The following is a 20,697-nucleotide window of genomic DNA, read 5'->3' as shown; positions in this document are numbered from 1 at the left end:
GTAGCGGAAGAAACGTCAATTCTTAGAAACTGACTTAAGTGGGAAGTAAAGGAAAAACAAGCATCAAAGATGACCTTAAAAATCAGGGTTTTGTAGGGCTGGGAAATTAGTGGTAGCTATTAAAAAACCAACCAACCAATGATACTGTGAAAGTTTAAAAGAAAAAAAAATCCCCAAACAATATACATTAACAAAACATATATATACATATACATATACATTAGTTGGAGCTTTATTTAAACTACTTTTGTCCTATACTTACTTCTCCATATCAGACAATACTGCTCATAATTATTCTTCATCCTTAATTGTAATACAAAGTTTATATATGGCTTTCTACTTAGTCAGGTATTTACTGAGTAGAGACTGCTGCTTGCTTATTCTGAATATTCTAATACTGGGATATAGTAAACGTTTAAAGATTACTGACTTACTAGGGGACTACTTCCTTTTCTTATTGAGGCAAGTAATATATTACTATTTGTAAATAATAATCACAATTAATAAATTATAACCATAATAATAACGGCTAGCATTTGTATCCCACCTGCAACATTCCAGGGATTATACTATATACTTAATGAATATTATCCATATAATCTTTATAATAATATAATAATACCTGGGAGGTAGACGCTAGCATTATTCCCATTTTCCAGTTGAAAAAATTCTGAAGCAAACAGAGGTGAAGTAATTGCCCATGATCCCATAGCTACTAAGTGTTTGAGGGCAGAACTGACCTTGGGTCTCCTGGACTCTAGCCTTAATTCTCTATCCACTGAGTGTGTCACCTTACTGCCACTGCCAAACCCAACCAACTTCTGTACAAAGCTCTTATACTCAAGATTGAAGGTGATGGAGATTCTGGAATCCATCTGACAAGTTCTAATTAGCACTCATTGCTTTGTCGGTCAGAGGGAGTGCATTTCCAATGTACACTGTGTTTTTCTCATTTTTATTCTTGGGGTCTTAAAAATGATTCATTCTGACTTTAGTTCTAAGGAGTAAATGGTCCAACTGTAATCTGACTCAAGAATAAATTCCATGTCAATAAAACTTTTCCTGTCAAACACAGCATATATCATGGACTCTGACTTGGCATTTTTTTTTTTTTTTTGGAAGAACTCGTGAAAGAAGGAAATCACAAACATTTAGAAGTTCAAGAAGGGCAGTCATCAGTTTCAAGATGAATACATACCAGAGCCGTATCCAAGTCACCAGGAGATAAACTAATTTCATCTGGAGAAGTGACAGAAGAGCGAGTTGTTCTTGGAGTTCGAGGAGAAGGAAGTGTATCCCAGGCATTATATCCACTTGGAGGTGGGGTTGGCATTTGAACACCTGAACGTTGGCAGCAGTTCTCTGGATTAGACATCCATGCTTCAAGTAATTTTTCCCTGTCCCAGTCTTAACAAAAATAATAAAGATAATGCTCAGTAAAAATAAAATAGGGTAGTTTTTAAAAATTTTCATACTGAATGAGGTTTAAGACTAAGATTCTTTACAAATGTAAACACATAAATATATCATAGGCACTAATAATTCATGGAATCAAAAGAGTGGGATCCAGGTCACCACAATATTTATATTAGGAGAATCATCCAGCCTCTCAGAGACTCACTTCTTTACACAATGAGGATAACAGAATAAGAAAAATATTTTGAAACATTAAAGCACTAAATAAATGAGCTGTTTTATATATGTATGTATACTATATATGATGTATCAAACCATTAGGAAAATATTATGTTCATGAAATCAGATTATATCAAGAAAAGAGTTTAAAGATGATCTGGATCAACTCCTTCATTTCACCAATAAAGAAAAAAAAAAAGCAAACTGAATTGTAAAGGATACTTCAATTATTAATATTTGGAAGTAAAAATATTGTACAGAAATATTTACATAATGATGAAACATACATTTAGTGGGAATGATGGAACTTAAATTCTTTACTATATCACACTATCACTATTTCTTTTCAATCAGTATACAAAATGCTAGCTTCCTAGTTAATTGGGAGATTCACTTAGTCCTGACAGTTCAGACTTAGAATCCAATTGCTTTTTATTTATTGGAGACATATTATCGTACAATATATTAGGGTCTTTGAACTTCAGGATGTTCCAAAATACTTCTAAATCAGTTTACCTTTCTATAACTAAGTCAGGACATGTTGAAGAATGTCTTTATGTTGACACATAACATTAATATAGAAAAAATTCACTACAAATATTCAAGATTCCGGTTTACATATAAGTCCAATGGAACTTCATTTCATATTTGTATTTTTAATATAGTGTAGTAGAATTTTGATGATATTACATTTATGCAGCAATTTATGCTTTGCAAAACAGTTTGCAAATACTGTCTCATTTGATCTTCACAACAATCCTGAGATAAGAATGTCATTATCATTTTTACTGAGGGGATTTTATTTTTATTAAAAATGTTATTTTTTTCCCCAATTGCATGGAAAAACAATTTTTAACATTAAGAATAACGAGTTTCAAATACTCTTCCTCTTCTTCATTCCTTCCTCAGAAGGCAAGCACATTGATAGAGGATATACATGCACAATCATCTAAGCCATATTTACTATCATGTAATGTTATAAAGAAAACAGATTCCAATAAAAATTAAAAAGGTAAATAAAACAGTATGCTTCCATATTCATTCAGACCTCCTCACTTATTTCTCTGGAGGTAGGTAGAGATTTCCATGACAAATCCTTTGGAACTGTCTTCTTTGCATTACTATTTCTGAGAATAATTAAGTCAATGATAATTCATAATTATATGATCTGCTGTATACAATGTTCTGGTTCTGCTCAATTTACTCTTCATCGGTTATCTAAGTCTTTCTAGGTTTTACTGAAATCATTCTGGTCTTCGTTTCTAACAGTACAATAGTATTCCATTATAAGCATACAACACAGCTTGTTCAGCCATTCCAACTGAAAGTATGGACTCAAACTAATTCTTTGCCAACAACAGAAAGAGCTATTATTAACTTTTTCATACAAACAGATCCTTTTGACTTTAAAAAAAAATCTCTTTGGAATACAGACCTAGTAGTGATATTGCTGAGTCAAAGTGTATGCACAGTTTTACAGCCCTTAGGACATAACTCCAAATTACTCTCCAGAAAGGTTAGATGAGTTCACAACTACATCAACAATGCATAAATGTCCCAATTATCCAACATTCATCATTTTCTTTTTCTGTCACAGTCAATCTAAAAGGTATAAGGGGGTATATATCTCAAGATGGTTTTAATTTGCATTTCTCCAAACAATAGTGATTTAGGTTATTTTTCCAAATGACTATAAGCACCCTTGATCTCTTTGCCTAAAAAACTGCTTGTTCAAAATCCTTTTACCATTTAAGTTAGAAATTACATTCATTCTTATAAATTTGACTCCACTTTTTATATATTTTAGAAATGAACCCTTTATCTAAGATATTTGCTAAAGGAAAAAAAAATCCTTCCTCCTCCCCTCTTCTGCTTTTGTTTTAATCTCAATTATTTTGGTTTTGTTTGTATAAACGTTTTAATATTAATAAAAAAAAAGCATTCACTTTATATTTTTGTAATGCTCATTCTCTGTCCTTTGTTCCTAAATTCTTCCGCTATTCATATATTCAGCTGGTAAACTATTGCAGGCTCCCCTAACTTGTCTACATAAAAATCATGTACTACTTTGGACCTCATGCTTGGTATGCAATGTGAGATGATACTGTATAACTAGATGCTGCCAAATTATTTTGTAGTTTTCCTAGCAGTTTTTGTCAAATAGTGAGTTCCAAATCCTCGGATTTTTTTTTTAGCTTTATCAAACACAAATTACTATGGTCATTTACTATTTTGTCTTGTGTACATAATCTATTCTATTGATCTATCGCTTTATTTCTTGGCCAGTACCAGATTGTTTTGATGATTACCATTTTATAATCCTGTTTGATATCTGGTACAGCTAGACAACTTTACTGAGATATTTGCATTTCCACATTTTTTTCCCATTAATTCCTTCAATATTCTTAATCTCTTATTCTTCCAGAAGAAATTTATTATTTTTTTTCTAGCTGTAAAATAATTTGATAGTTTAAAAGCAGATTGAGTACAATTATTTTTATTATATTGCCTAGCAATTAATATGTTCCCAACTGTTTAGAATGACTTTGTATATAAACCCAGGAACTTTATGAGTACAATTACAAAAGTCTTGTATAAAGACTTTTATAATTGTACTCATAAAGTTCCTGGGTTTCTCTTGGCAGGTAGACTACAAAGTATTTTTTATTGTCTACCACTAACTTTGGAACCAATTGTATGAGATACTAACATAGGACCACCGAGCATGGTGTGCCCCCACATCAGAAAAGGCGCTGTGCTCTATGAATGAAGCAGAATTGAATTAGCTCAGAAGTGAGATGCTCAAATTTAGAGAATCCACCCCAAATGTTGACACTCTGATCGGTAGCAGAGCATTCTGAGCTTGTATTGGTCCAATAAGTCAGAGTCAGAAATACTAACTTGATTCCAATACAGTGGTGTTATTTTGGTCCTCTTTGAGAACAAAGGACAACAATCAACTATTCTCATTTTTTAAAACTATCGTTTAAAATGGAATTTTTCTATCTTTTGCTGCTGAATTTCATTGGTAATAACTAGAAATGCTGAGGATTTATGTGTATTTTATATCATATAATGTTACTGTAAAATTATTTCAACTAACTTTTTTACTTGATTCTCTAAGATTCTCTATGTATATCATTATATTACATGCATGGTGACAGTTTTGTTTCATTGTCTATTTGATTCCTTCAATTTGTTTTTTTTTTTTTTTTTTATTGCAATAACTTCCATTTCAATTACAATACTGAATAACAGTGCTGATAATAGGCCTCTTTCATCCCTGACCTTACTGGGTAGGTTTCAAGCTTATCCCATTATAGATGCTTGCTGAGGGTTTTAGATAAATATTACTCAAAGAAAGCGCCATTTAGTCTTAAATTCTCTAGCATTTTTAATAGGAATGGAAGTTATATTTTGTCAAAAACGTTTTCTTCATCTATTGATTGAGATAAACATGATTCCTTTTGGTTTATTGATGTGGTCAATTATGCTGATAAATTTTCCTAATACCAAATCAGTCCTGCATTCTCTTTGCTAGCATTTTAAATTGTTTGCATCAATCTTCATTTTGGGAATTGGTCTCTAGTTTTCCGTTTTGCTCTTTTTGTTTTAAGTAGGTAAATGAAAACAATATTATCTGTCATAAAGGGACTTTGACAGCACTCCTTCCTTGCCCATTTCCCAAGCAGTTTATATAGTATTGGAATTAATTGTTCCCTAAATATTCAGTAGAATGCATATGTAAAATCATCTGGTCCTGAGGATTTTTTCTTAGGAAGTTCATTGGTGACTGTTGAAATTTTTTCTTCTCAAAATATGGAATTATTTAAATATTCTGTTTCCTCTTCTGTCAATCTGAGCAGTGTATATTTTTGTAAATATTTAATCATTTCATGCAGATTTACTGGCATAAAATTAAATAAAATAGGTTTTACCATATTCTAGATTTACTAGTTCAATAATTTTCATCCAATGTTTATTAATCTCTCCTTTGATTTCCAGGATTTCCAATTCTATATATAATTAGGCATGTTTAACTTCTTCCATTTCTAGGTTTTTTTTAGTTTTATGAGCAATTTATTTATCTGCTTTTCTCTATTTTATTGATATAAGCATTTAGAGATGATTTTTAATCTATTTTTCCATGGCTCTTTATTGAATAATTTCTATTGCAAAATGATCTCAAAAAGATGCATTTAATATTTCTGCTTTTGCTTATGAGATTTTTATACTCTAATACATGCTCAATTTTTCTGTCTATGTTGTTACGAAAAAGGTATATTTCTTTCTATTACCATTCAGTTTACTACAGAGGTACATTATGCCTAACTTTTCTAAAATTCTGTTCATTTCCTCAGTTTCTTTCTTATGTAATTTTTAATTAGATTTTATCTATTTCTGAAAGGAGAAAATTGAGGTCACCCACTAGCATAGTTTTGCTGTCTATTTCTTCCCGTGACTCATTTAAATTTTCTATTAAGAATTCAAATACTATATCATGATTCATATGTGAATAATATTGATATTACTACATTGGCTATCATACCTTTTACAGCCAGATATAGTTTATTTCATTTATATTTAATTGGATCTATTTTTGCTTCTGCTTTGTCCAAGATCATGACTGGTTCTCCTTTTTTACTTCAGCTGAAGCATAACAGATCTGCACATGCCCCTTTCTCTTATTGTGTATGTTAAATGTGCTTCTTATAAACAACATATTTTAAAATTCCTATTTTTAATCCACTCTACTTATTCAGTTGTATGGGTGAGTTCTTACTATTCACATTTAGGTATGATTACTGTATATTCCCCTCAATTTTATTCTTTTTTTTTTTTTATTGCTCCCTCCCCTCATCTCTTCTTTCACTCTCTTTCTTTACAAGTGTTTTAGTTTTCATTACCATCTCTCCCAGTTTTCCTTCCGTTTTCCTTCCCCACTGGATAGGACAGATGAAGTTATTGTTATTCTTTCTATGAGCCAATTCCAATTAGAATAAAGTCCACATTTTATCTGCATCCCACTGTTATAGCTCTTTTATACCTCTTGATATAATTTATTCCATTCTACCTCTTCCTTTTCTTTTCTGAGTACATCCCTCTTTCTCACCATTTGATTTTGGCTTTTTTTGAATATCACCTCATCATAGTCAATCTATAATCCTTCTAATTTTCCTAATACTGGTGAAGTTACAAGTTACAAGTATTATCTTACTATGTAGGAATATAAATAATTTAACCTTACAGAATCCCTTGTAATTTCTCTTTTCTGTTTACCTTTTCATGCCTAAGTCTTGTGCGTGAAAATGAAATTTTCTGTTCAGCTTTAGTCTTTTTTTAATCAAAAATGTTTGAAAGTCCTCTATTTCACTAAATATTCATTCCCTCCCTCTAACCCGAAGAAAGATTATACTCAGTTTCATGAAATAGTGATTCTTGGTTGTGTCCTAGGTGTTTTGTCTTTCAGAATACCATATTGCAAGCCCTCTAAATCCTTTAATGTAGAAACTGCTAAATTATCTAGTTATCCTGACTCTGATTCCACAGTATTTGAATTGTTTCTGTCTCTTTGCAATATTTTCTCTTTGACTTGGCAGTTATGTAATCTGACTAAAAAATTCCTGAGAATTTTCATTTTGGGGGTCTCTTAGGAGATGAATAGATTCTTTCAATTTCTGCTTTGCCCTCTGGTTTTACGATATTAGGACAGTATTCCTCAAAAGATTTTTTTAAAATATGATATCAAGTTGATCATGGTCTTCAGTAGTCCAATAATTCTTAAATTATTTCTCCTCCATCTCTTTTCTAAGAAGATATTTCACATTTCCTTCTTTTGATATAATTTCTTGATTTCATGGAATCAATAGCTTCCACAAATCCTTAAAGCATTTTCTTCAGTGAGTTTTTGTCCCTTCTTTTCCATTGGGCCACTTATACTAGGTGGCATAATAGATAGAGCTGAGCCCTAGGGTCAAGAAGGTACATTTTCAGAAGTTAAAATCTGGCCTCAGACACTTAGTTGGTGTATGACCCTGGGAAAGTCACTTAACCCTGTTTGCCTCAGTTTCCATATATCTGTAAAATGAACCAGAAAAGGAAATGGCAAACCACTTCAAGTGTCTTTTGTCAAGAAAACCCCAACTAAAGCCAGAAAGAGTTGGATCTGTCTGAACACCACCACAACTTTTTAAAAGGTTGTTTTCTTCGTGAAAGTTCTGTACATTTTCCTACATGTTTTTTGTGCTTCCTTTCCCAAGCTGGTGACTCTTCATGATTTGCATCACTCTCATTTCTTTTATTTTTTTCCTCTACCTCTCTTAATTGATTTCAAAAATTCTTTTTCTGAGGTTATTTAGCTATTTTGACATTGTTATCTTTTTCCGAGTTTGCATTTTGATCTTCCCTGTGACCATAGTAGGTTTTTATGGACAGGTTCTTTTAGTTTGGTTTAGTTCTTGCTTATTTTTCCAACCTATTCCTTAACTTGTAATTCAATGTTAAAGATGGGTTCTGCTAGAGTGTAGGGGACACTGTTTCAAGCTTTGATTTTTCATATCACTATTTTGAGAGCTAATTGTGGGCAGCTTTAAGTTTTTGGTTCGTTTACAGTGAAATGATTTAAGGAAAGGAGTAGTCATTGCTCTGGGCTAAGGTCTGTGAGCAATCACAAATAGTCTTCTGCTTTGGATCTGTACATTCCAATATCCTAATGTTCTTTCTCATTCTGGAATGTCCTGAGAGATTTACTGAATGTGTGTGCTGGAGATGTGCATATCAAGTCAAGTCCCAAGCATTAATTAGGTTCCTACTGTATCATCCATATGGTAGGTGATGGGGATACAAAGAAAGACAAGACTCAGTTTCTACTCGAGTAGCTCACAATCCAATGGAGAGACAAGATTAAAAAGGACCAGAAAAAGCTTCACAGGTAGAAGGTGGGACTTTGGCAGATTTAAAGAAAGAAGTGAAGATGATAAGGGGAAGAATTCCAGGCATGGAAGATATCCAATGAAAATGCAGATTTGGGAAATGGGGTGTTATCTGTAAGGAATGGCAAGGACGACAATATCATTGAACCAAAGAAAACATGAGGAAGAGTAAGATGCAAGAACTGAAAGACAGAAGCAGGTCAGGTTACTGAGGGATATAAAAAACAAAAAGAAGATTTTGGTCATGACTAAAATCATGACATGGTCAGACCAGTGCTTTAGAAAGAAAAATTTTAAAGATACATGGAAGATGGTCTGGAGTAGGAGATGACCTGAAGCAGTAAAAGCTGCCACAAGACTATTGGAATAATTTAATTAAGAGGTATTGAGGGCCTGAAAAAGGATAACAGCAGCATAAGAGATAATAAAATGTATACAAGAGATGCTACAAAGATAGAATCAACAGAACTTGACGACACACTGGATACATGGAATATGAGGAGTGCCTGGGTGATTGGGAGAATAGTGATAACCTCAACACCTGTAATAATGTTAAAAGGAGGAAATGGAGTTTAAGGGCAACTTTTAGACATGATGAGATATCTAAAAAACAGTTGGAGATATATACTTGGTATATATCTCTTTCTCTAAGAGGAATGGACAAATAGATTTGAGAATCATTTGCAAAGAGAAGATAAATGAAGCCAAGGGAATTATATAAATGGAGAAGAGAACTCAGAAAAATATCTGAAAAGACAATCTTTGCATGTATGATGCTGGTGAAGACATGTTCAGTAAAAGAAACAGAAAAAGACATGTCATATAGTTAGTTGGAGGATCAGGAAAACATTATGCTGAAAACAGAGAGAAGAGAAAAAAAAAAAGAGAGAGACTGAAAAGTGTCAAAAGTCTGCAGAAAAATGAAGAATGAAGACTAAGGAAAGGTCATTAGATTTTGCAAATAGATCTTTTCTAACTTTTGGAGAATGCAGTTTTGATGGAATGATGAGATTATTAACGAGAATGCAAAAAGTTAACATAAGGGAAAGTGGGAACAATCTATTAGCAAAGAAAGGAGGGGAAAGGATCACTTTTGCAAACACGAAGTTTTTCTTTGGGAAGGACATGTGACGCCGGGTATGAAAGAGAAAATAATGGGAGAAAGCACTGAGATAATGTGAGATTAGGAAGAACTTGGTGCCTTCACAATTTCTTCAGGAAAATAGTAAAACCAGATTCTTAGCCAAGAAAACTGGTAGTAGTGAGAGATATGGAAGAGTTTAAGGATGAATAAAGATTTGGAATAGCAATTATAGCAAATAGGAAAGTGAATTGATTAAGAAGATGTAAACAGATGGCCTCATTTATTTTATGTAACATAATTTTGCAATGGATCTTCACAGCAGTTTCATGGTTTTCTGGTTTCATTCAGCAGCATATAAGGAGCAAAAATAGCAAGTTGTAGGAATCATTTAAGACTGAAGCATGGTAGGGAAAAATCTCAGAGAATATGAGACAAGAACTAAACTGGTACATTGAGGGGTCAAGATGAGGAAGGAAACAAAGTACAGCCAGGGAAAGAACTGAGGAAAAAAGAACTGAGTGGCTACAATGAAGGTGAAAAATGTGTGTTTGTTCACATCTCAAGTTAGGGCAGCAGGAGGAGGCAAGGTTCCCCAGTAAGTAACTTCCCATAAGACAATACAATATAGAGAGGAAATCAGCCACACCACCCAGAAATGTAGTTCTAAGAAATAAAGGAAAATCTGAAATAAAAAAAATTACCTCCTGGAACAAGAATATATAACTAAGCTGACAAAATAGAAAAACACACACAAACAGTAGACAGTTTGAAAAATGTCAATATTTTCAATGAGAAATATGTCAAAATAAAACACCAATAGAAAATTATTTTTATAACTGGAGACTTGTAGGCAAATAAGCTTATCCTGAAAAATGCAGTATAATTCTATAATGGAAAATAGGTCTTTAATAAAGGTCACTTTTACCTACTACTATTAGGGTGAAAAAAAATAAGAAGCATTCTTGAAATACAAACAGAGTATCAGAAAAGCTTAGAAAGGAAAATACACGTAAACAATCTAAAAGAAGAGCTAAATGATGATTAAGTATTTATATTTCTACAAGCATTGAGAAGGGAATGAAGAATAAAGAAAACCTAAACCCATGACCTTTGTTCAATGATCTTTTCTCCTATTAGAATATAAGCATTAATTATTCTTTAGCTCTTAGATTGTTCATTGTGTATTTATTTTTCCAGGTTTCTCTTATATTCCATGATTATATTTCAAGAATACTTCTTTAGAAGCGTAACAACAGATAAACAAATATATAAACTATATACAGAATCAATAGCAAGTAATTACTGACAGAAGGAAGGTACAGAATCACGAGGGATTAGGATAAAGCTTCCTATAGAAAGCAGAATTTTATCTGGGACTTAAAAGAAAGCCAGGGAAGTCAGTAGCTGGAACAGAGGAGAGAATGTTTACAGGCATGGGAGGACAGCCAGAGGGAATGCCAGGAACAGATAGAGTGTCTTATTCATTGAATGTCATGGAATACAATATCATTAAACTGGATTGAGTATTGGCAGGCAGGGGAAAGGGAAAGACTCAGGCAAAAAAAACTAGAAAAAGCAGATGTATGTATGAGTGTGGTCTTGAGCTTTGAATGTTAAAACAGAACATTTCGTATAAAATTCTAGAGGTACCAGGGAGCTACTACAGTTTATTGAGCAAGAAGATGACATATTCAGGCCTGTGCTTTAGGAAAATCACTTTTAGAGTCTGACTAAAAGATGAATTAAAGTGGGAAGAGATTTAAAGAAGGCAGACCCACCAACAGATATTGCAATAACTGAAGGCTTGAGGTGATGTGGGCTTGGGCCAGAGGAGCAGTAGTGTCTGAAGAGAGAAGGAACATATAAGTTATGTTTTAGACATGAATTTAAGATGACTAATTGATGCTCCAGTTTGTGATGTCAAAAGGCAGATAGAAATGTGAGATTGGAGGTCAGGAAATAGATTAGGACAGAATATGTGGATTTGAGAATCTACACCATAAAGAGAGTAATTAAAAACACAGGACTGCTATACTTAGAGGCCACGATCTGGAGAAGGATCCATGACGAGACAAAAAAAAAAAAGTCAGATAGGTAGGAGGAAAAGTAGGAGAGAGAGGTTTCCTGAAAACGTACAGAGAAGAGATTATCAGGGGAAGGGGAGATAATGATCAAGAGTGTCAAAGAGAAATCCAGGATTATAAAGACTAAAGAAAAGTCACTGGATTTGGCAACTAAGAGATCACTGGTATCTTTGAAGACAGCAGTTTCGGTGGAATAATAGTCAAAAGTCAAACTAATTTGTTAAGAAGAGTAAAAGGAGAAAAGAGGAAGTAGTTATGATAGATGGGTTTTTCAAATTTAGTTACAAAGGTAGGAAAAAAATAGAAGAATTAGAAGAGATAGAAAGATCAGGTGAGGGCTCTGTTTTAGAATGGGGAGACACAGGCATCTTTGTAAGCAGTAGGAAATGAGTCAATAAGGGAGAAATTGAAGACAATCTCTTGGAGAAGACAGGATGAAATCAAATAAGTTGTGATTACTAGTGATTAGAAGTTTCTTGAGAGTAGAGAGGCTACCTTTCCCCCATGCCCAACATTTAATGAGCAGTGAAGAAATAAACAATGCTTATTTAGTTGTAAAGAATCACAAGGAGTTATAGCAATCAGTAATCAAATAATTTCCCAAGAGGAATAATATTAAAAAGATTATATATAAAATGAGAACTATTGGTTTATATTGGTTCCATTTTTAAAAAGTACTGTATTCAGAATACTCTGTATTTAGAGAATTTGGGTTGCTTCAAGGCTTGGGTTCAAATTAGAAATCAGAAATCCAAAATCTAAGGAACTAAACCCTAGAGCATAAATCCCTTTTAACACTGTAACTTGAGTAGTGGTAGCTTCAGTCCTGTGTGAATCCATGGCCCTGGCTGGATTCTGCAACTTTTACCACAAGCCACGTTGATCCTCACCTTCAGGCCTCTCCCTTTTCTAGTGCTGGAGCCATAATGAAAGCCACTTCTGCCCTACTCCTGCAAAAGCCGCATCAATCGATTTTGTTTTGGCTCTGATCTTTCTTCTTTACTACTACTACTACTACTACTACTACTACTACTACTACTACTACTACTACTACTACTACTACAACTACTACTACTACTACTACTATTTCCCTCTATTAGAACACAAGTTGAGGGAGAAAAAGGACTGCCTTCATTCTTGTACTTGGATCTCTAGAAGTCAATGCACTATACAGCAAATAATAACTGTTTAATGAGTGATTCTTCATTCAAATCCCAACTCTAACATTTATCACGTGGATGGATGGACTTGAGTGGAATCATTTAGCTTTACTAAGCTAAGTTTCCTCCCAGGATAAGATAAGGCAGTTGGACCCAGTATCTACTCCTGAGCTTTCAACTCTAAAGTTGTAATCTTGCAAATTCAGAATAAAAAAATCTATGCAATCCTAAATAAGCCATTTAACCCTCTTAAGAGATTCAAAAAAATTTTGTCTATAAAAACTCTAAAGTTTTTAAAGTCATTTCAAAAAGTGTAAATCTTGATAAGCTGTTGTAAAGAATATAGGAGGTACAAACACAAAGACCTCAGTTCAAATTCCATGTGTGAAAATCACCTCTTCAATTCTGTTTCTTTTTACTGAATCTATTTCATGGGGTAATAGTATTGTTCAAATGAGATATTATCTATAAAGAATTTTAAAGAACTAAAATCTTATAGAACTAAATAAATTCCAGTTGTGATTATAATTTAATGATAGAAAATAACTCACATAAAATAAAACGAACACCCTTGGAACCATTTTCTTTTAAAAATTTTAATGAAGTAGTACCATATATCATCAACATTTTCTAGTTGGAAGGTAATTCCAAAAAAGGAGGACTAGACTCTGGAAACTATTTTTTAAACTGCGCTTAAACTATACTCTTTGCTAAAATGTGGCATTGTAAATGACTATGAAAGCAGATTACAAACCACAAAATCCAATGTATACTTTTCAGTTTCCCTCATTTGAATCTATAACATAATCAATACATGTTGATTCTCTAACTAATCTATTACCTAAAGCTTGATTTGCTGTTAGTAAAAATAAAAAATATCTTTGCATATATTTACTCAGGTCTTCATATAAGTAGTTAAATCATCTGAAAGCTACTATATTTCTGTCATTACCATGAGCTCTGAGTAAAGCCTCAGCAGTGAACAATGGAGCCTGAAGCATGTCAGCAGATTCTACTATCAGCATATCTTTCAGTCTTCGAAGATCCTGTGGTCTTAATCCTTCATATGGCTGTGAAAAGAACAGAATCAAAAGTAAGTCAGATGTTGATTAACTGAAGTTAAAAAAAAACAAAAACAAAACTTTGTTATTCACTAAAATATTACTATTATTCTATATTCCTATTGTGAATAGGAGGCAGTATGTGGTAGTAGAAAGAGAACAGGCTTTTGAGGCAAGACAATTTGTTTCAAGTCCTTCAAAAATCCTTTAAAAATATATGATTTACAAACATCGCAAAACAGCAACACAAGAAAAATAAACAATTACCAAATACAGAATAATGAAATAAATTTTATCATTCCTAGAAACTATTGGGAAAAACCTTTTAAAAACATTTATTAGGTTAAAAGAAAGCAACAGCAAGCAAAACCAATAAAAGTTGGAGTTAAAATTAAAAACTTAAAGAATGGAGAAGGTACATCAAAAGAAAAGGAAAAGAGAAAAGTGAATGTAGAATTATATAAATCAAGTTCATGAGCAAACAATGAGGGAAGATAATTTCTGTGGTGCTCAGGAAAAAAAAAAAGTGAAGCTATAGGGAAAAGGATAAGGTGACAAAGAGAGAACTGAAGGAGGGAGGAGAAGAGATCTTGAATCAATAGGGAGAAATGTTCCTACTAAAGAATATTCACAAAGTGAAGAGAGGGATATTTTGTAATAGGATATAAAAACCTTACAATGGTTATCATCTATAGGATATTGGTGCAGAGGAAGACTTTGTTTCTATGAACAACATTAAGTCTAAGAAAAATGGAAATTTTAGCTCTTAGGAGCAAACTCTATAATGCAGGATGATGTTATAAGGGCATGAAAGTAAGAGGAGACAGCAAATGAGAACAAAATGATTATGGGAATTTGGGACTGAGAGGTACAATAGAAAAAAGGAATAGAGGATAATATCCACAAAGGAGACAATGTAAAAATTGGTGATAGTAGCAATATAGTCATAGTAGTTCTAAGAGGCAACATTTATGTAGCATTTTTATAAGCTTGCATGGTACTTTACATGGTGTCTTATTTAGTCCTCACAATAACCCTTTTAGCCATGAAGATTCTAAACTGAAATAATTTAGAAATAAGCTTACTAAATCATTCAGCAGAGGGGAGAGCCAAAAAGGGGGATGCTCCCCTCAAGTGTCTGTAAACAAAGCTAAAGAAGCCAACAGTAGCTGACTAATCAAACTGGTAGTTAATAGAGAGATAATAACTAAACTAAGAAGTATAAGAGGCCCTCCTTGGGGGTACACACAGTTAGGAATATGGATTATAATCCGTCAAAGAAGTGGTCTGACTGGTGGTAGAACTGGAAGAGAATTATTAAGAATATCAAGGAAATACCTATCTGTAAAGTCCATAGGATACAAACACTGTAGAGAGGAAAAGAAGAATGAGGAATAAGAAAAGATTATTGGAAGTAGCAATTAAGTTATTATTGATAATGATCATGTTCATTCAGTTCTTGATTAAAAAAATAAATTTTTAAGAAAGAAATCATTGGTAACATGAAAGTGTATAGTTTGAGGCCTTTATAGTGAAGTCCAAAGTTAGGATTTGATTACCAATGGAAGTTTTTCTCTCTGAGCTTGGCTGTGAGGAAGAAAAGATTTAGATTGATAATTGAAGGAATAGCAGGATCAAGTGAAAGTTGGTTTTATGATGAGAAAAAGATGCATGTGAGAGAGGAAAGAGAAACCAATGGATAAATATTTATTAGGCACCTACTATGTGCCAGACACCATGCTAAATGCAGGGGCACAAAAAGGTCAAGAATTATCCCTATTTTCAAGGAATTTAACAATCTAATAGGAGAGAGAACATGCAAACAAATATATACAAGAGACGCTGTATACAGGAAAAATAGTAAATAATTAACAGAGGGAAAGCACTAAAATTAAGAAGGGTCGGAGAAGGCTTAAAGTAAAAGAAAAGGATTTTAGTTGAAACAAAGTAAATCAGTGAGATCAGCAGTCATAACAAACATTGCCAGCATGGGGCATTGGCCGAGAAGACACCCAGAGCCGAGAGATAAAGGATCTTGCTCATCGAACAGTTAATAGATCGGTGACATTGGACTGAAGAGTAGGTATAAGGAAGTAATGTATAAGAAGCCTAGAAAAAAGGAGGCTAGGATATAAAGAGTTGAATACCAAACAGAGCATTTTATATTTGTTCCTGAATACAAGAAGGGGCAACTGGAGTTTATTGAGTGGCGGTCAGAACTGTGTTTTAGGAAAATCACTTTGGTGGATAAATGGAGGATGTATTACCATAGGGAGAGATCTGAGGAAAACAGACACACCAGAAGATATTGCAATAACCCAGATGTGAGAGTGAGGTGAGGAGTGTTAGTGAAGAGAAGTGGGATATATTCAAGAGATTTTGGAAAAGTGATAAAGAGGCCCTGATAACAGCTTGGATATTGAGGATGAGGGAAAGTATGAGAAATAATGAGGAAGCCAGGAGGACTTCTAGCTCCTGACTCTGAGAGACTGGCTAGATGGTGTTACACTTTGCAGTACTAAAGAAGGGAAGGTGGGAGAAGGAGGACAAGTGTGTAGGGGCAAGATAATGAGTTGTTTTAGATATACGTAGTTTAAATACTTACTGAACATCCAGTTTGAGATGTCTGAAAAACAGTATGAGGGTTTGAATCACAAACTCTCTGATTGTCAAATTCCTCCTTTGCAAAATGGTAATAATAATTGCACCTACCACAGAGTGAATATAGAACATCAGGTCTGAAGGGAAAAGGATCTCTCATTAACTTTACTTTCATCTGAATTAATACCTTTTTACAACTGAAGAAATTAAGGCAAAAAAGTTTAGTGACTTGCCCTGGATCACCCAGCTAGTAAGTGTCTGAGGTCAAAGTTGAATTCAGATCTTCTGACAATTGGCTAATCCAGGTTACTGTGTCAATTAGCAGAATGTAGCAATATGTTGTTTAAAAGAAATATACTTGAAGCACAGAGATTGAAACAAATGAGAAAATGAAATGAAATTGAACTAAAAAATATCAGAAATAACAAGATATAAAGAAATAAACAGAAAAAATACATTAACAATTTAAGTGAATGTCAAAAGGAAAAATAAAAAAGTGAAACTACAGTTAGGGAACATTAGTTGAAATGTAAACAAAAATGACTAAAACACAAACAAGAGAGTATATAAGAACATGAACAGAACTTAACAGAAATTAAGAGCTACCTGATGATTAATGAATAATAATATATTCAGTAGTAAATAGCACCTTTACAAAAATTTTACTGTTGTAAAGAAAATATATAGAAAAGTAGAAATGCTAAACATCACATTTACAATACAGAATTATATTCAATTAAATGCCCTTAATGACTTAAAAAATCACTAAGTAACACAATTCTAAAGAATAGAAAATTTCAGCAGAAAAAAGACATAACAATAGGAATAATTACATAGATGCAGAGAAATCTTTTTCTGACAAAACACATCTCTTTAAATTAAAAAAACTACAAAGTATAGTAATAAACAGAAAAACTTCTTAACATGATAAATATTTAAAATCAAGAGTTAACAGCTGTAATAGAAAAATGCCAAGGTTTTTCTAATAAAAATCAGAAGCAAGAATATTAATTGTTCATGGGTGTGTAAAACCAATATAATAAAAATTACTATTCTTCCTAAACCAATCTATTTATTCAATGGCATCCCAATTAAATTGTCAAAAAATTATTTTATTGCATTAGAAAAAAAAAAATCAATGAAAGTCATTTGGAAGAACCCAAGTCAAAAATATCAAAGGAATTTTTAAAAAATGTAAAGGAAAGACTAAAATGTAATATTATAAGGGCCATTGGCCATAGAAATAAAACTGTGGATCAATGAAAGAGGATACACATTAACATACAGTAAATGATCATAGTAACTTCATATGTGACAAATGTAAAGATTTAAGCTTACTATCTTTTGGATAAGAGAAGAATTCATGAATAAAAAGAGAGCATTGTCAGATATAAAATGCATATTTTTGGTTACATTAAATTTAAAAGGTTTTATGTAAATAAAACCAATGTGGCCAAGATTAGAAAGAAAGCAGAAATCTGGGGGAAAATTTTTTGTAGCATCTCAAATAAAGGTCTCATCTTTCACTTTATCAAATTTTAAGAATGAATCATTCCCCAACTGCTAAATATTCAAAGTATACAAAAGGCAGTTTTTCAATGAAGAAATCAATATTATATGTAGACAAATGAAAAAATGTTCTAAATCATTATTGATTATAGAGAAATCAAATCAAAACAATTTTGCGTTATCACTTCATACCTATTAGATTGGCTAAAATGATAGAAGAGGAAAATGACAAATGTTGAAGGGAAATATAGAAAAATTTGTATATTAAAACACTGCTGACAGAATTGTAAACCTAGCCAACCTTTCTGGAGAGCAATCTGGCATTATACTCAAAAAGTTATAAGCCTGTATATCTTCTGACCCTGCAATACCACTGTCAGCTTCTCAGGCTGATCAGAGAAAAAGAAAAAGAACCTTTATGTTTTAAAATATTTATAGTAGCTCTCTTTGTAGTTACAAAGAACTGGAAACTGAAGGGATGCTCATCAATTGGGGAATGGTTGAACAAGCTGGTATATTATGATGGAATATTACTGTGCAGGAATGATGAAAAGACTGATTTTAGAAAAATATCAATAAGTATGAAACAATTAAGAGTGAAATGAGCACAACCAAGCAAACATAGTATACAGTAACAGCAATATTATTTGAAGACTTTGATTAAGCTATTCCAAGTATTACCCCATGAAGGAAGATGCTACCACCACTACAGAAAAAATAGAAACTTGCATAGTATCACATGTATCTATATGTCAAATGGTAGACTTCCTAGTACATGGTGGGGAGAAAAGGAAGGAGACACTTTTAAAAAAATTTTTTAAAGAAATTAAGGTTATCCATCAACATGACTATTATCTGCTATAGCAGTAAGATGAGAAAATACACATCCTGATAAAAAGAAAAAAAAAAATGATCTCTCTCTGAATGAGATCACCTCTCTTTTGTCCAAAGCAGCATATTCAGCTTCTATGTCTTCAGCTTCTGGATCTCTTGAGAAAACCATCTGAGATTCAAGAGTGAGGGCCAGGTCTTTGTGATGCTGCTTCTCAGCACAATCACAAGGAGTATCTTTATTTTCATTCTCAGCAAACAAGTTTCCACCATGTTTTACTAAAAGCTGGAAAAAATATTAAAATCAATCAATAACAGACTTTAAATGAAGGTAAAAACACACATGATATTCAAGTAGTCCTTTAAAAAGTTTGAAAAAGCAATCTCTATGCATTTATTGTATATTTACATACCCACACACATACATCTAGGCAATTAACATCAATATTAGAATTTTATTTTTAATCCAATTTAAAAGTATTTATTAAGACTCTACTAAGTGTAAGATATGAGAAGTGACAGCATAGCTGAGATTGAAATCAAAGATACCTCTCTATATATTAGCTATGTGATTCTGGACCAGTTACACAACCTGTGTGTCCCAGGCAATTCTCTAAGATTATAAATAATAGAGAAATGTGTTGGTCTCCATTAGTAGATGGAAATCTTTAGAGTTCCCTATAACAAATGAAAAGTCTTGAGACCATTGTCATTATACCTCTTGTTCAGCTATAACAAGGGCTTATCATTATCAAAGCTACCTAGTAATACAACAAATATTTCTTGGGCATCTAGTATGTGTAAGACATCATATTAAATGTTAAGAGGTCATAAAGTTAAAAAACCCTGATCTCCAACCTCATAAGTTTAAGTTTAGCTCAGAAGGATGGATATATAATTAGTAGGTTCCTAGGAGCCAAGAGACCCAACTGCATAAACTATACTTCTCATTCAATGTGTTATCCAGGGACAACTGGGTGGTACAGAGGATTGAGTGTTGATCTTGAGCCAGGAAGACTCGGTTCAAATCCAGCCTCAGACACTTATTACTAGCTATGACACTGAGATCAAAGTCACTTAGCAAGACACCTCAGTATCTTTGTCAAGAAAATCTTAATTGGGCTCACTAAGAGTTGGACACAACTCAAACAAGTTAACTACAGCTTCTGGAAGGGGGAGAAATCAGCTTCTACCCTAGTCTAAACTAGTTTAATAATAAAAAACTAGGCCTTGCTTTCACCTCCTTTAGTTACTTTAACCCTACGCCCACCCAGGAAATCAGCCTTCAAGCCCTAGCAGCTGTTTTTCTCTTCTTAGGGATTAATCCCTTCTCATACTCTACAAATATACTGCGTAGATCAATTTGTTTATGATCCATCATACATAATCTGCAGTTGCCAGTTAATGCTGAAATACTCAATTTGACTGAAATATGGAGAAGGAGTGGGAACAAGAAAGGCCTAAATTTTAGCACACACCATTAATTGCATTTTTAAAACTGGGTAAAGCACAATATTTGAAAGGAATTTTGCTACATACAAGCCCAACAAAATTACAGTAAATACTGGATTTTTTCGTAAGTATTTGAAAATTTTTTTTGATCATACTTAAAAAAAAAAAAAAAAAAGAGTATAGCACAAAGTTCTTATGTTTCTCTTCTCTGTACCCTTAATACCTATAGCAGATATATGTCAGTAGATGACTCCTTGGGAGGGCTAGGATCATCTGGGTCACTCAATGTATTACTGATAAGTATTGAGCAGACTAATGCTTGAATGTTGAAAATATTTATTATGCCTT

At 32.9% G+C, this 20,697-nt stretch overlaps 1 protein-coding gene across 3 annotated transcripts in view; it reads right to left on the bottom strand.

Annotated features, from left to right (window-relative positions):
• Positions 1–20,697, bottom strand: part of ANKIB1 (ankyrin repeat and IBR domain containing 1) — a 154,416-nt gene that overhangs the window by 67,444 nt on the left and 66,275 nt on the right. For all 3 annotated transcript variants that reach the window (XM_012551293.3, XM_023505116.2, XM_031940003.1), the window contains 3 exons: positions 19,001–19,183; positions 13,848–13,965; positions 1,199–1,407 (listed from right to left, as the gene is read on the bottom strand). In XM_012551293.3, coding sequence (XP_012406747.1) covers positions 1,199–1,407; positions 13,848–13,965; positions 19,001–19,183 — 510 coding nt within the window. The remainder of the gene's footprint in view (positions 1–1,198; positions 1,408–13,847; positions 13,966–19,000; positions 19,184–20,697) is intronic.

This window comes from Sarcophilus harrisii, chromosome 5, assembly GCF_902635505.1.
Source record: "Sarcophilus harrisii chromosome 5, mSarHar1.11, whole genome shotgun sequence".
NCBI classification, from domain to species: domain Eukaryota; kingdom Metazoa; phylum Chordata; class Mammalia; order Dasyuromorphia; family Dasyuridae; genus Sarcophilus; species Sarcophilus harrisii.
The sequence above is the reverse complement of the archived record's forward strand: the minus strand, read 5'-3'. Positions and strand labels throughout refer to the sequence as shown.